Raw genomic sequence first — 17,554 nt, 5'->3', positions numbered from 1 at the left:
TGATCGGGCATATCACATTTTAGCGGTGGAATAGGATTTGATAAAATTACCGGCCAGATAGCTGCTGTGACACTTAACGAAGGATCAGAAACGCATCAGCATAAAAACGTCCAAACAATGTTTGCCCAATTTTCAGAGCAACCAACAAGATTTTTTGCGTCGGTTTGTGACCACAGATGAATCTTGCGTCCACTACTATATCACAGAGAGAAAACAAGTCAAAGCAGTGGAAACGTGTTGATTCACCACCACCAAATAAGGTTGGTTGGTTGTTTGGGGAAGGAGACCAGACAGCGTGGTCATCGGTCTCATCGGATTAGGGAAGGAAGTCGGCCGTGCCCTTTCAGAGGAACCATCCCGGCATTTGCCTGGAATGATTTAGGGAAATCTCGGAAAACCTAAATCAGGATGGCCGGACGCGGGATTGAACCGTCGTCCTCCCGAATGCGAGTCCAGTGTCGAACCACTGCGCCACCTCGCTCGGTCCACCACCAAATAAAAAGAAAGCTATTCAGTCTGCTGGAAAGGACACGGAATTAGTTTTCTGGGCTGTGAAATGCAATCTACTGATGGATTATGTTCCCGCTGGTCAAACAACTGCTGGACAATACTACGCTAACCTCTAGCACCAACTAAAACAAGACACGCAAAAAAGGCCACGTTTGGCACGGAAGAAAGTCATCTTACATCAAGGCAAAGAGCGCCCGTTGCCCTGACAAAAATACAGGAACTGGGATACCAATTGTTGCCACACCTGCCTAATTCGCACAATTTTGGTTAATCAGACTTCCATCTCTTCCCCAAAATCAAAACATTCCTCGACCGATGGAAATTCTCTTCAAATGAAGTACTGACGGCCGAAGTTGACAGGTATTTGGCAGGCCCGCCGGAATATACTAATTTTTGAGATAGGGTTAAGGCATTGGAACAACGCTAGAACAAGTGCATTGGCGTACAGGGGGACTGCATTGAAAAATACAAGCGTTTTACCGAGCTAAGTCGTTTCTTCCACTCCGACAGCTTTTCAAACTACCCTCGTATGATAATTTTCTTGCAAGATTAGAAGGCGTCTTGCACTGCTTATTCTGATTATCATGTCTTCGCTAGAAGTTGGGTTAACATTACGATTTTTGCAAATGTGGAGTGATTTGTCCCATTCTTAAACGCTTTCATATGTTCTTTGTATCTGGCATCGAACGTTCCACCTATGTACCTGTCATAATACATGTTACATTGCAATTGATATACATCTGGTTTTTGGTGTAAGTCTATGTCTTCCGTCAGTTTTGGGATGAGTTTTTAGATAGAACTGTCTGTTGCGTGTGCTATGTTTATGCCTTGTCCTTTGAAAATGTCGGTGATCTTACGTGAGAGTTTTGTATGTCATCGTAAACCATCTCGTGTCTTCTTATAGTTTCTTGATTATTCTATGTCGTTGTTATTATGGTACTGTGTGCATATCTGTGTTATTTTATGTTGAGTTGTTGTTTTTGATTTTGTGTTTAATGTTATTGTTTTTCTTTCTATTTCGTTGCTTAGGTTTGCGACTACCGTTGTATCTACTGTTGTCTCTATCTTCATTAGTTCTTTTTTTTCGTTTTCTTTGCTGAGTGCCATTGTGTTGATTCTATGGTGCATGGTTTGCAGTGTTGCTTGTTATTTTGAGTTTGAGAGGTTGGATGATCGTTTCAGTTGTTGCGGGTTTACAGTAAATTTCAACTGTGTGTTCGTGGTTGTTTTGGTATTAGTGTTATGTCTATAAAATTTTTTATGTTTCTTTTTCAGTTGTGAATTTTGTCTTTTATGTACCTTGTTAATGTCAGCACCTACTTTTTTTCGTTTCATTTGTGGTTCATCTACACTCATCCTCATAAATTAAGGATAATGCTGATACATGGTGAAACAACGCTCTGGTGGGCGGTTTGCGGGTTTAAACCACCTCGGGGTATGACCACGCGATACATTTGACCTGCGGACGTGGCACAGTGGCGCTAGCAGCAGTCCACATATGTAGAGGTGTGTTGGTGCATGTCAGAGTACGGTGCAGCGAGTAAGTGTGCAGATGTTTTCAGACGTGCTAATGGTGACCTTGTGTTGAAAATGACTCAAAGAACACATATTGATGGCGTTATGAGGGGTAGAATACTAGGGCGACTGGAGGCTGGTCAAACACAGCAGGTCGTAGCAGGGTCCTCCGTGTGCCACAAAGTGCGATCTCAAGATTATGGCAACGATTCCAGCAGACAGGAAACGTGTCCATGTACTACAGCACGAGACGTCTACAGTGTACAACACCACAAGAAGACCGATATCTCACCATCAGTGCCCGCAGACGGCCACGGAGTACTGCAGGTAGCCTTACTCGGAACCTTACCGCAGCCACTGGAACAGTTGTCTCCAGACACACAGTCTACGGACGACTGAACAGACATGGTTTATTCGCCCGGAGACCTGCAAGGTGCATTCCACTGACCCCTGGTGTCAAGAAAACAGTACATGGTCACTGGAGCAGTGGTCCCATGTTATGTTCACGGACGAGTCCAGGTATTGTCTGAACAGTGATTCTCAACGGGTTTTTACCTGGCGTGAACCAGGAACCAGATACCTACCCCTTAATGGCCTTGATATGGGCCTGTATGAAGGTCGTGGTTTGATGGTGTGGGGTGGGATTATGATTGGTGCACGTACACCCCTGCATGTCTTTGACAGAGTAACTGTAACAGGTGAGGTGTATCGGGACGTCATTTTGCACCAGTATGTCCGCCTTTTCAGGGGTGCAGTCGGTCCCACCTTCCTCCTGATGGATGATAATGCACGCCCCTCTGTGCTGCCATCGTAGGGGAGTACCTTTAAACAGAACATGCAGTGGCCTGCCTGTTCTCCAGACCTAAACCCCATCGAGCACGTCTGGAATGCTCTCGGTCGACGTATCGCTGCACGTCTTCAAACCCCTACGACATCTCAAGGAGCTCCGACAGGCAATGGTGCAAGAATCGGAGGCTATACCCCAGCAGCTGCTCGACCACCTGACCCAGAGTATGCCAACCCGTTGTGTGGCCTGTGTACGTGTGCATGGTGATCATATCCCATATTGATGTCGGGGTACACGTGCAGGAGACAGTGGCGTTTTGTAGCCCATGTGTTTCGGGACGGTTTTCTCGACTTATCTCCAATACCGTGGACTTACATATGTGTCGTGTGTGTTCCCTATGTGCCTGTGCTATTAGCGCCAGTTTTGTGTAGTGCCACGTTGTGTGGCACCACATTCTGCAATTATCATTAATTTATGAGCATGAGTGTATAAAGCAGAGTTTGTCATCCCTAACATGAACCAAAATGTCTTCTTCTTTTCCACGTATTTTTGAAAAACCATCTAAGGTTCAACATAGTTTATAAAACTATTTGCCAAGGCTCTGAAACGGGGCTCCCATGTGCCGTTATAAGCACTACTAACGCGGGTAGTTGAGTAATGTGTTCATCAGGGAGCGGCTGTATGTTTTTAGATTTTTTCGTATAATGTCTGTTGGGTCTGTTACCGGTATAGTGGGATACATGCTTTCTAAATTGAATGAGGGGAGTCCTGCTGGCTAGAACGCTTCTATCTTTTACGTACTGTATTAGCTGTACAGAGTTAGAAAAAAATGGTTCAAATGGCTCTGAGCACTATGGGACTCAACTGCTGTGGTCATAAGTCCCCTAGAACTTAGAACTACTTAAACCTAACTAACCTAAGGACAGCACACAACACCCAGCCATCACGAGGCAGAGAAAATCCCTGACCCCGCCGGGAATCGAACCCGGGAACCCGGGCGTGGGAAGCGAGAACGCTACCGCACGACCACGAGATGCGGGCACAGAGTTAGAAGATTGTTACTAAGAGAAAGGCTGCTTCTTTTTTTTAAAAAAAAATCGCGCTGTACACTTACTACTTTGTCAGTTGGTGAGCTACCATTTTTTTTATTTTTTATTTATTATTTTTTTTATTTTTTTTTTTTCGATAACGCATCAGTCAAATCACAACAACCTTTGCAGGCATTACATAGCTCGTAATTCTGAAGGGGGTCGAGCTAGTTTTTGACCTCGTAACAGTTTTTATATCACTCTTTACATAATCGCAGTCCAATTCCTTCCTAAATTTTAACATGTTCCAATCGCCAATAAACAGCTCTCAGGAGTATACATTACTCATTTTCCTAATGTGTATAAGGAATTGGCTTATTGGTGCGTATCACCTCTCTTCACCCTAGGTGGCGCTGTAAGCCGGTCCACCAGACAGACATAAAATTGTCTTTTCAAGCAAGAACATGCCTTACTTTTCCTAAAATTATCTCTGTGTGGTATCCTTTTTCCTGACCCACTGTTGAATATTCCTAGTACGTACAGATTGTCTGTACTTTAACTCTGGAGAAAAATTACACTTTAAAATGAACCTTATTACAGATTTCCGTGTGTTTTACTGTTTGTATAAGATCTACATCTCGTAATTGAGCGCAGGACACCCATTTCTTCCTTGCACATGACAAAAATGGCGTGTTGTATCACTTGTTGGGCTTCTTGTTCCCTGAATGCCTCATACATACGATATCTGTAATCACACCCGTTTTCTAGTGATATAATTCTTTTATAACTACGCATCTTTCATCCAGAAGTAATAAACCTATAGTTATTACTGAATATGCTTTCTGTCTCAAACCCTCAAGTCCTCTGGCGTGATGGTAAGATGACGTTTGGTATTGTGCTGATGTTTCTTCATTATGACCTATCAGCGCTGTTGGAGGGTTGAGACAGGAAACAAGGCCACAAGGCAGTACTCAAAGTACCAATGCATCTCTGCTAAAGTGGATGCTTCTAGCAACGTGTGTCCAATCGGCTCTCGCGACTGCAGCCACTCACCTGCTGTTTTGAGGTAGTTGCTTCTTGTTGTGCTCCCACGCGATGGTCGCACTTGGAACTGACTGGATTTGGCACGTGAAACGCACGACTTCGCCCGCCGTCGCCGTCACGTTCTCCGGGACCGCGGAGAACTCGTGCGAGATACCTGCAACACAGGAGGCCGCGCTATGGTTGGCTGCTGCCGTTGGAGGCGTCTGCGCTTTGGCGGAATGCGAGGCCCAAACACTTTGATTCAAGAAAGTGGCGAGATAAGCCGAATTCCCTTAAGGGGAGCCGGAGGTGGTCAAATCCAAAAAATTACGATTTTTTTTTTGCTACCGAAAGTTAATTGGAACATTCCTCTTTAATGAAAACTTTGAATTATTGTTCTACTCGCCCTAGAAGTGGAGTTATTACCATTTTCCCCCACGCCTGCAGAGGAAATGGGCGGCCGCTGAATGCATCTAACACCCTCTCGTGACTTCCTGGCGAACTGCTTGGGATTTTCTCGGCCTGTTACGCATACAGCGCCGTATGTTACGCATACAGCGAGTGTGCAAGGGTTGGCTACATTGTTTTCTGTGACAAATGAAGCGCTAAGAGCGCGGAACATCGTCTCTTTGCTGTTTACCGTTTCGAATTAGTTCAGTGTTGCGCCTGTTGTTGGTAGTATTATACTTCTTGTGTAAAGCGTTGTTCTGGTTACGATGCCACGTTTTAGTAACCGTGTATATAAGAAGAGGAAGAGCGTAGGGAAAAGAAAATTAACACTAATACCAAGTTGCGATACTACAATTACTGAACAGTGCGTTCTTCTGCTAAGCAACACATGGCCGGCCATAGCCCTGTGACATCTTCTAGCAAGAAGCTGACTGGTGGAAGCGACAGATTTCGTGAATATGTTAGTGACACTATACGAGCACTAAGAAATATATGCAATAAAACCAAATTTTCATGACTTAGCACAGCCAGAATTGTTACACAAATGTCTACACGGAAAGACGCAGAACCCTAATGAGAGCGTAAACAATTTGATTTGGAAAGTGATTCCTAAAAGGGAGTTTGTAAGCATAAAAACACTGCACTTTGGCATTTATGATGCAATAGCAACCTACAACCAAGGGAACAGTGCGAAGTGTGAAGTTCTGAAGGCATTAGGATTTACAGCTGGGGTGAACACTGTACGAGCACTAAGAAATATTGACAGAGAAAGGATAAGAGAAGCAGAAAGAAGAGAAAGGCATACGAAGTATGATGGAACAACAGGCCAGGAAAGAAGACAGAAGAGGAAGCTTTTGGAGGATGAAGAAGAAGACCCTGATAATCCATCCTACAGTGCAGGAATGTATTGAGAAACTTTGATAGCCATTTCCCGTAAATTACAATTTTTCGAATATAAGGAACATTTTCTCAAAATCCACTCAAGCTAGAGAGATGAAATTTTTATACAGCACTCCTAGTGGTCAAACTTACATTGTAACACAGCCATTTGGCAATAAGTTCAGTAGTTTCATTTCAGTTTAATTATAAAGCAATTATTTGTAAAAAAAAAATTTGGGTCATTAATAAAAAAAATAACTGGAAGGAAACTAGAAAAGATATTCCAAAATCCCTCTGTCATAACTGCAATACTAAACCACTCTATATGTACAAAAATTCAAATTTTTCTATTTGGTAGTTTATTCATAAATGTTCCTCAAACTTAGTGATTTTAACATGGGCAGCATAGGCACCTCCGGCTCCCCTTAATATACTTAAAATAAAAACGACGCACTACACAGGAATTATCCGATTGGGACGGAAATACGTGGATGTGATGCACATGCACTGACAAACAAATGATTACAATGTCCGAAAATTTCAATGATTTATTCAATAGAAAGAGTTTCACAAATTGCGCAAATCAATAACGCGTTGGTCCATCTCTGGCCTTTGTGCAAGCAGTTATATGGCTTGCCATTGATTGATGGAGTTGTTGGATATCCTGAGGGACATCGCGCCAAATTCTGTCCAGTTAGCGCGTTAGGTCGTCTAACATCCCGAGCTGGTTGTAGGGCCTTGCCCATAATCCTCCAAATACGAGGGCTATCCACAAAGTACATTACGTTTTGGAATTAAAAATAAATACAGTATTGGATTTTTTTTTATTATATACAGATGAAAGCCACACTTAAATACTACTTTTCTACATAGTTGCCATTTAAATTAAGGCACTTATCGTAGCGATGGACGAGCTTGGAAATGCCTTCGTCGTAAAATTTGGCCGCCTGCGCCTTCAACCACGTGGTTACTCTTTCTTGAAGCTGTGCGTCGTCATCAAAACGCTGCGTAGCCAACCACTTCTTCATTGTTGGGAATAAGTGGAAGTCGCTCGGTGCCAGGTCGGGACTGTACGGCGGATGAGGAAACAACTCCCACTTTAAAGATTCGAGAACTTCACGAGTGGCATTTGCCGTGTGGGCCCGTGCGTTGTCGTGAATCGGCAAGATCTTTGAGCCCAACTTTCCCCTGCGCTTGTTTTGTATTGCTCTTCAGAGGTTGTGCAGAGTTTGGCAATACCTTTGAGAGTTTATTGTAGTGCCTCTTTCCAGGAAATCCACAAAAGTCACACCTTTTCTGTCGCAAAAGAAGAGGTAACCACGTGGTTGAAGGCGCAGGCGGCCGAATTTTACGACGAAGGAATTTCCAAGCTCGTCCATCGCTACGATAAGTGCCTTAATTTAAATGGCAACTATGTAGAAAAGTAGTATTTAAGTGCGGCTTTCATCTGTATGTAATAAAACAAATTTTCCAATACTTTATTTATTTTTAATTCCAAAACGTAATTTACTTTGTGGATAGCCCTCGTATTCTCATTTGGAGAGGGAGCGACTTGTAGAGAAATTGCGTGCTTATGAAATATCGTCTCAGTAATGACTGGATTCGTGATTTCCTGTCAGAGGTGTCACAGTTCGTAGTAACTGACGGAAAGTCATCGAGTGACAGACAAGCGATTTCTGGCGTTTCCCAACGGAGTGTTATAGGCCCTTTGCTGTTCCTTATCTATATGAACGATTTAGGAGATAATTTCAGCAGCCGTCTTCGGTTATTTGCAGATGATGCTGTCGTTTATCGACCAGTAGTCATCAGAAGATCAAAACAAATTGCAAAACGATTTATAAAAGAAATCAGTATGGTGCAAAAACTGGCAGTTGACCATAAATAACGAAAAGTGTGAGGTCACCCACATGGACGCTAAAAAGGAATCCGTTAAACTTCGATTACATGATAAATCAGTCAAATCTAAAAGCCGTAAATTCAACTAAATACCTATTTAAGTTAAATTGGACAGAACACATGGAAAATGTTGTGAGGAAAGCTAACCAAAGACTGCGATTTATTGGCAGGACACTCACAAAACATAACAGATCTGCTAAAGGGACTGCCTACACTATGCTTCTCCGTCCTCTTTTAGAATACTGTTGCGCGGTGTGGGATCCTTACCAGATAGGACTGACGGAGCAACTCGAAAACGTTCAAAAAAGAGCAGCACGTTTTGTGAAATAGGGGAGAGTGTGTCAAGGACATGATACAGGATTTGGGGTGGCCATCAGTAAAACAAAGGCGTTTTTCGCTGCGGCGGAATCTTCTCACGATATTTCAATCACCAACTTCCTCCTCCGATTGTATCCGCGGGTCGTGGTCTTGCGGTAGCGCTCTAGCTTCCCGCGCACGGGGTCCCGGGTTCGATTCCCGGCGGGGTCAGGGATCTTCTCTGCCTCGAGATGACTGGGTGTTGTGTGTATTTCATTATCATTTCATCCTCATTGACTCTCAAGTCGCCGTAGTGGCGTTAAAGAACTTGTGGAGCGGCAGCCGAACCGCCCCGCGAGGGGTCTCCCGGCCACCAATGCCATACGCTCATTATTATTATTATTATTATTATTATTATCCTCTGAATGAGAAAATATTTTGTTGACGCCGACCTACAAAGGGAAAAACGATCATAATAATAAAATAAGGGAAATAAGATTTCGCACGGGAAGATATAGGAGTTCGTTTTTTCCGCGCGTTGTACGGGATTAGAATAATAGAGAATTAGTGTGAAGGTGGTTCGATGAAACCTCTGCCAGGCGCTTAAGTGTGATTTGCGAAGTATCCATGTAGACGTAGAAATCAGGCGACCTTGCTTGCCAAGGCAGGGTTTGGCAATCACGAAGGCAAGAAGTTGAAACTCTCGGCCTGTCAGAGCGGGCATTATCTTGCTGGAATGCAAGCCCAGGACGGCGTGCCATGAAGGGGAACAAAACGGGGCATGGAATTTCGTCGACATACCAATGCAGTGTACGGAATATTGTTTAAACAATTTAGACAATACATAGAATATTGCTTAGTGCAAGGGTAGCACATCTGGCACGCGGGAGATCGTAGGGGCTCGCCCAACAACTCATCGTGCTTCTTCGTGCTTCGTAGAAATTCTGAAAGCGCAAATGAATATCTGTGATTCTCTCGTTTTCTGCCAAAAGAAACCCAATCACAGCTCTTGTAATTAGGCTGTTTAGGTTTTTATGCCGGCCACGTGGCCGAGCGGTTCTAGGCGCTTCAGTGCGGAACCGCGCGCCTGCTACGGTCGCAGGTTCGAATCCAGCCTCGGGCATGGATGTGTGTGATGTCCTTAGGTTAGTTAGCTTTAAGTAGTTCTACGTTCTAGGGGAATGATGACCTCAGATGTTCAGTCCCATAGCGCTCAGAGGCATTTCAACCACTTTTAGGTTTTTATGTTGGTAACGCCACGTAGTGCTCTGTATGAAAATCGCTGACTGCGCTATTTGCGGTCTGTGGCTGGTTGGACTGATTGTTGGAATATTCGCTTGTGTAGTGTTGGGCAGTTGGATGTGAACAGCCCACAGCGTTGTGGAGTTGCAGGTGGATGTGGGGAGAGAGGTTCCAGAGTTTTGAGAGGTTACTATGGGCGGACGATCCGGATGTGTGTCCGTCAGAAAAAGGAAATTTGTTTAACTGGATGTCACAAATATAATGACTTTTGAACATTATTAAGGTAAATACATTGTTTGTTCTCTATCAAAATCTTTCATTTGCTAACTATATGCCTATCAGTGGTTAGTGCCTCCAGTAGTTAGAATCTTTTACTTAGCTGGCAGTATTGGCGCCGCTGTATTGGAGTAGTTCGAGAAACGAAGATTTTTGTGAGGTAAGTTATTCATGAGAGGTATAGGTTATTGTTAGTCAGGGCTACTCTTTTGTAGGGCTTATTGAAAGTCAGATTGCATTGCGTTAAAATATTGTGTCAGTTTAGTGATGATCAGAATAAGTAAAGAGAAAAGTGTCTGAGTACGTTGAGTTTTGCTCAGCTGCTTGAAAATCAAATAACGTAAGAGTTTTTCCAGCGCTATCATTTTTTTACATACAAAGGGGGAAGTTTCACACACTGCCTGGTACGCACCTCCGTTACAGGCGTCAATTTGAAGGCTACGTATAACGTTGCCACCAACCGGAACTTAATGAAACTATACAGGCTGTAGCAGGAATATTCCACGATGTCCCACAACAAATTACGCATTTTTTCAACCGAAATTGGCCGAGGATAAAAATGTGCTCCATTACTTATTGAACGTTCCTCGAATGTCGCAATAGTTATGTAGATACCGGAGAGAGGGCTGTATCAAAGCAGTACTTGGACAGAAGACCACGAAAAGAAAATCAAGTAGGTATTTAAACTCCCGACAGAGGCGTGTTATAAGTTTAACGCGTGCTTAGCTCCCAAAAGAATGGTCAAATTTTAATGTGCTTTTTTTTTTTAATTTGACGGTTGGTTTGATAGGGATGGTTCTTAACGATGTTCCATGAAAGCCTGTTCAGCCATTTAAATTTCATCAGCTAAATTAAGTAAAAATATTTTTCGCCAGCGCGCTCTCTTGATATACTCAAAGCAATACATAAGAGCCGCCTCACGTTACGTCGTACCAGACCGTAGAACTCAAAATGATCCAAACAAATGTCCGCGAAAACATATGTTTCTCTATTACGGTTGATCAACAATGATGAATTTTCTCTTTTGAAGTCGCCCGTTTCAGCACATATAAGCAGGAAAAGGATGACAGTGACTCAACTGTAAAAGATAAACATATGCTCTCGTAGATTTTTTGTAGTTCTGAGGTCTACAATTTATTATTAAATCAAATGACTTTGCCCTAATAGTTAAGGCAGCCTATTGCAAGAGAGCGCAATGACAGCCCCCATTCTTCCCACTTTAGAATTATCGCCATTGCATTTTCCTTGCGTTACCTACCTTAATTAACTACATATATACTAAAACATGATCACTGAATATATGCGTAAATTAAAAAAATAAGCACGTAAATCACCTAGGTGAAAAAATCTCTCATCGCAATTTGGTCTTTCGTCCCTCAAAGTATTTGTGCGAATGTGGGGGCAGAGTGTCGATCATATGCATGAAATAAAACTTAAATTAAAAAATGAAAGACCGACAAATAGTAATATTTTGATCCAGACATCGTTGCGTCGGGTGACCGCTAAGTAAATAAAATAAGTGAATAACCTAAATATGACGAAGCATGGAAGTTAAATACAAGTAAGCTGTGGAGGCAACGTACATAAATAACAAAACAACAATATCAAATCGTTGAATCTTAGTCCTAAATGAATTTACTCCGATTCGCGCTCGCGATTTAATGAAGTGTGGGCTAGTATGCTGTCACCAAATCGCTCCAGGCTTTGTAAGACAGATTAATGTGTGAAAATACGTTGGTACGTAATTATGTACAAATATGACATAAAATAGTAACAAAATTAGTCTATTTAAAGACGAACTGTTTTTCATATTTTTTATAATAAGTAATTACAACTTCACTAGCTATTCTGTGGTGTCGATGCAGCACGCGCAGGTCTGGAAGAGATGACGGCAAACAGAAGTGGCTATAAAACCCAGCAATAATGAAAGGACAGATGCTGTTGACTTCTCTTTTGAATGAGTTTTATTTTTTATTTAGTCGGCCGTCCCCTGGCGCGACGACGCTTGGACCAAATACTACTGCAGAATGAGATTTTCACTCTACAGCGGAGTGTGCGCTAATATGAAACTTCCTGGCAGATTAAAACTGTGTGCCGGACCGAGACTCGAACTCGGGACCTTTGCCTTTCGCGGGCAAGTGCTCTACCAACTGAGCTACCCAAGTACGACTCACGCCCCGTCCTCAAAGCTTTACTTCTGCCAGTACCTCGTCTCCTACCTTCCAAACTTTACAGAAGCTCTCCTGCAAAGACAAAGGTCCCGAGTTCGAGTCTCGGTCCGGCACACAGTTTTAATCTGCCAGGAAGTTTCAAAATACTACTGCTTATATTATCAAACGTAAAAGGGCAATACATATTGTGACTTCATAGGTTTTCTTGGCGTAATAGGTCTTAGTCTCTTCGGGTTTGCTGCCGGATCCTAAAATCAAATCGATTCAGAATATTTTGGCGATCCAACTTCGTCATCTTGAAAAGAACGCTGCTGCTGACCAGTTCAAAGCGGGACTCACAAGGGAAACTCACCTTTTTTTCCCCTTTCTTCTTCTTCTTCTTCTGTTCGTTGTATCCAAATTTGTGTCTGTGTCGTGGTGTAACTTGAGTTTGCAACAGCGAGGTGTAAGGTAGGGACCAATAATAACCGTTGATTCTGCACAACTATACTATTAGCAGCCGAAAGGAAGAGGCTTTAGAATGGGATCCGCAAACTTTTGATGGCAAGGCGACAAGTTAAACAAATCCTCCACTGGAAAACACGTCTGGTGTATCACACACGGCATTAGTGACATACGATAGGAATCTTTTATCGACGCACCTAATTTGGACTACTGGTAAGTGAGTGAGATATGCCTCCTTGCCCGTTATAGGTGTTCGTAAGAACGTGAATGTGATCATTCCAAGGAAATGATGAAATCTTAATAGTTTGTCATATAAGCTGCAACAAATGAACGCAACAGTTTCACAATCACACAGTTTCTCTGTGTTATGTCAAAATATATGTTTTTAACGTTTTTGAAGTTACGAACCGTTTTAGAAGTCTTGACGCTTGAATTCCTTTGTTGTAACATAGCTCACACCCGTTTATTTGGTCTTTTCATTTCTGTGAGGCGTCTATGTGGTATCCCGGCTGCTGTCACTATTCATCTCGTTTACTTGCGACGGTAACGTATTCTTACCACATGACTCCATGTCAATGACCAATGTATAGTGACAACTGCCAAGACTATGCAAAAACAGACATAATGTCTGATAGCATAGCCGCAACCAGTGATTTTAAAATGTTACTTATAATCCGTCTTGATTGCAAAATTTTTATTCATATGACTGGTTTCGGTTCATCTAGAACCATCTTCATATCTGATATTTCGGTTACAGGAGTAGCCCGTCCAACTTTCACATGCTGCGTCACATGTGATTTGGACGGGTTACTCCTGTAACCGAAATATCAGATCTGAAGATGGTTCTAGATGAACCGAAACCAGTCATATGAATAAAACTGCCAAGACTACAGAAAGAGAACAAACATTTCAATGACCGGACAGACGGTTCAGAATGCTGCAAAAATAAATAAATAAATAAATAAATAAATGGCACGAGGGAGCTTCGAACACGGGTCGCCCACTTGGCAATCCATCACGATGGCCACGTATCTACGACGCCATCGCTGTTAGGCTGCTCCTTATTGCACTTACTGTTTTTGGACCGTTCACTATTTCCATTCTGCCTTCTTATTTTAAGAGTTCAGTAGTACACCTTCTTCGCGTCTTCATGCTTTACCTGTGTTTATTTATTGACGGGCTATCGACTGGGATATCTTACCATTAAATCTGAGAGGGGGAGAGAGGAGGGGGTCTGCGATGGGTAGTTTCCCTTGTCAACATCGGCGCTCTTCTGAAGATGGCGAACTGTTAGATCGCCGAAATAATGAATCGAGTTGATTTTAGGATTCGATTGGATTGATTTGGGGGGAGAAACCAAACAGCGAGGTCATCGGTCTCACTGGATTAGGGAAGGAAGTCAGCCGTGGCCTGTCAAAGGAACCATCCCGGCATTTGCCTGAAGCGATTTAGGGAAATCACGGAAAACCTAAGTCAGGATGGCCGGACGCGGGACTGAACCGTCGACCTCCCGAATGCGAGTCCAGTGTGCTAACTACTGTGCCACTTCGCTGGGTTTGATTTTAAATCCGGCCGCAAAACCCGAAGAGACTTTCAAAGCAATACATATTACTTTTTTTACAGGTTTCTTTTATTGAGGTTTTTTAAACTTTTAAGATTTCCTAACAAAACTCTACCATCTGGTGACCAAGATGTATGAGACAGGCGAATACCCTCAGACTTCAAGAATAAAATAATTCCAACCCCAAGGAATGCAGGTGTTGACAGACGTGAAGATTACCAAACTGTCAGTTTCATAAGTCACGGATGCAAAATACTAACGCGTATTCTCTACAGACGAATGGAAAAACTGGTAGAAGCCGACCTCGGGGAAGATCAGTTTGGATTCCGTAGAAATGTTGGAACACGTGAGGCAATACTGACCCTACGACTTATCTTAGAAAATAGATTAAGAAAAGGCAAACCTACGTTTCTAGCATTTGTAGACTTATAGAAAGCTTTTGACAATGTTGACTGGAATACTCTCTTTCAAATTCTGAAGGTGGCAGGGATAAAATACAGGGAGCGAAAGGCTGTTTACAGTTTGTACAGAAACTAGATGGCAGTTACAAGAGTCAAGGGGCATGGAAGGGAAGCAGTGGTTGGGAAGGGAGTGAAACAGGGTTGTAGTCTCTCCCCGATGTTATTCAATCTGTATATTGAGCAAGCAGTAAAGGAAATAAAAGAAAAATTCGGAGTAGGAATTAAAATCCATGGAGAAGAAATAACTTTGAGGTTCGCCGATGACATTGTAATTCTGTCAGAGACAGCAAAGGACCTGGAAGAGCAATTGAACGGAGTGGACAGTGTCTTGAAAGGAGGATATGAGATGAACACCAAAAAAAGCAAAACTAGGATGATGGACTGTAGTCGAATTAAATCGGGTGATGCTGCGGGAATTAGGTTAGGAAATGAGACACTTAAAGTAGTAAATTAGTTTTGCTACTTGGGGAGCGAAATAACCGATGATTTTCGAAGTAGAGAGGATATAAAATGTAGACGGGCAGTGGCAAGGAAAGCGTTTCTGAAGAAGAGAAGTTTGTTAACATCGAGTATAGATTTAAGTGTCAGGAAGTCGTTTCTGAAAGTATTTGTATGGAGTGTAGCCATGTATCGAAGTGAAACGTGGACGATAAATAGTTTAGACAAGAAGAGAATAGAAGCTTTCGAAATGTGGTGCTACAGAAGAATGCTGAAGATTAGGTGGGTAGATCACATAACTAATGAGGAGGTATTGATTAGAATTGGAGAGAAGGGAAATTTGTGGCACAGCTCGACTAGAAGGGACCGGTTGGTAGGGCATGTTCTGAGGCATCAAGGGATCACCAGCTCAGTATTGGAGGGCAGCGTGGACAAGAGATGAATACACTAAATAGATTCAGAAGGATGTAGGTTGCAGTAGTTATTCGGAGATGAAGAGGCTTGCACAGGATAGAGTAGCATGGCGCGCTGCATCAAACCAGTCTCTGGACTGACGACCACGACAACAACAAGATTTATAATTGTATTATCAGATAAGATTAGTAGTGGTAAATGTGTAACACGCCATTCCGAAGCAGGGGTGCATATTTCCGCGGGGAAATGGGCGAACGCTTTCGGGGACGTGAGCGACATGGGAAGCGTTGAGTCTGGGACAGGGAGCGTCGGACAGCGCGAGAGACGTTCATAGACCGGATCAAAGGTGCCCTCAAGGCGTCTGTGACCGAGGGTAATTTTCCAATCGTCGCCCTGGCGAGGTGTGTGCGTGTCTGCGCCCGGCTGCAGTCGGGCTCGCAATGGAACACTACGGCTGCGCCGTGTACCATTACACCCAACCTACAGCTCAGTTTCTCGGTAGTTGGCAGGGAGCACTGATCACAACAGTCTGCAAGGGTAGCAGAGGAGCCCCACAAAATGACGGTCCACCCTCACAGACGTCTAATTCGTGGTAGAACGTCATCTGTGCTGAAACATACATTTCAGGCAGAATGACGTGGGTTCCTCACACGTAACTGATGCCAAAGAATCCCACCTCGCACTTTCCTCACATCACATCCCGAAAATCAAGCAGATATAATATTTCTTGACTTCCGAAAAGGATTCGACTCAGTACCACACCTACGTTTATTACCAGAAGTATGATCATATGGGACATCAGATAAAATCATTTTCTTCGAATGTGTGTTGGCTATGTGTCAACACATCTTTTTCCTCGAGGTAATTCGTAAAGTTCGAAAACAGTTTATGATGCAAAATGCAGTATGGTACATAAATAAATATATGCTACATAAAGGGGAAAGGTTTTTAGCAAATCTTTCCGAAAATTCTTGACCCATTTACTTCAAGTTTTTACACGATAGTCTAAAAAACGTCCGGACGAAAAGAGGCTACACAATTTTGAAGTATTCACTGCATATAAATATTTATGTTATATATAACAAGGAAACGCTGTTCAAATCAAATGGCTCTGAGCGCTAGGGGACTTAACATCTGAGGTCATCAGTCCCCTAGACTTAGAACTACTTAAACCTAACTAACCTAAGGACATCACACACATCCATGCCCGAGGCAGGATTCGAACCTGCGACCGTAGCAGCAGCGCGGTTCCGGGCTGAAACGCCTAGAAAAAAATGTTAAATGGCTCGGAGCACTATGGGACTCAACATCTTAGGTCATAAGTCCCCTAGAACTTAGAACTACTTAAACCTAACTAACCTAAGGACATCACACACACCCATGCCCAAGGCAGGATTCGAACCTGCGACCGTAGCAGTCCCGCGGTTCCGGACTGCAGCGCCAGAACCGCTAGACCACCGCGGCCGGCGAAACGCCTAGAACCGCACGGTCACATCAGCCGTCGAAACGCTGTTACCAAAAATCTCGAAAATATCTTTACTTATTGAACTTCTCGTACGATACTCTCATAAAATTCGGACGGCTACAGACTATATACGTGGTGACAGTTATGGAACTATATGACATAAAGGAGCCGTAACTTCTGAACGGTTTGCGTTAGAACGTTCGAACTGGCGCCGACATGGGAATTAGTATGCGCCTGTATTGTTTGGTTTAGCGAAGAAGCCCACTTTTATTTGGATGGTGTGGCCGTGCGGTTCTAGGCGCTTCAGTCTGGAACCGCGAGACCGCTACGGTCGCAGGTTCGAATCCTGCCTCGGGCATGGATATATGTGATGTCCTTGGGTTAGTTAGGTTTAAGTAGTTCTAAGTTCTAGGGGACTGATGACCTCAGATGTTAAGTCCCATAGTTCTCAGAGCCATTTGAACCATTTTTTATTTGGATAGGTTCGTCAATAAGCAAAATTGGCGCATTTGGGGGCTGAGAATCTGTATTTCGCGATCAAAAAGTCTCTTCACCCTCAACGGGTGACTGTGTTGTGTGCAATGTCCTGTCACGGAATAATCTGTCATATTCCATGATGACACGGTGCCTACCGAACGGTACGTGAATGTTTAGGAGGATGGTTTTGTCCCCATTATCCAAAGTGACCCTAATTTCG

General features: G+C 43.2%; 1 protein-coding gene across 1 annotated transcript in view; it reads right to left on the bottom strand.

The window, feature by feature from the left end:
- The window catches only part of LOC124552313 (protogenin A-like), a 394,295-nt gene that overhangs the window by 189,655 nt on the left and 187,086 nt on the right, over nt 1-17,554 (bottom strand). The window contains exon 4 of the mRNA XM_047126586.1: nt 4,894-5,038. Within this exon, the coding sequence (XP_046982542.1) occupies nt 4,894-5,038 (145 nt within the window). The remainder of the gene's footprint in view (nt 1-4,893; nt 5,039-17,554) is intronic.

The sequence above is a fragment of the Schistocerca americana genome, chromosome 10 (genome assembly GCF_021461395.2).
Source record: "Schistocerca americana isolate TAMUIC-IGC-003095 chromosome 10, iqSchAmer2.1, whole genome shotgun sequence".
NCBI lineage: Eukaryota > Metazoa > Arthropoda > Insecta > Orthoptera > Acrididae > Schistocerca > Schistocerca americana.
Note: the sequence above shows the minus strand (reverse complement) of the source record. Positions and strands in the feature narration are given on the sequence as shown.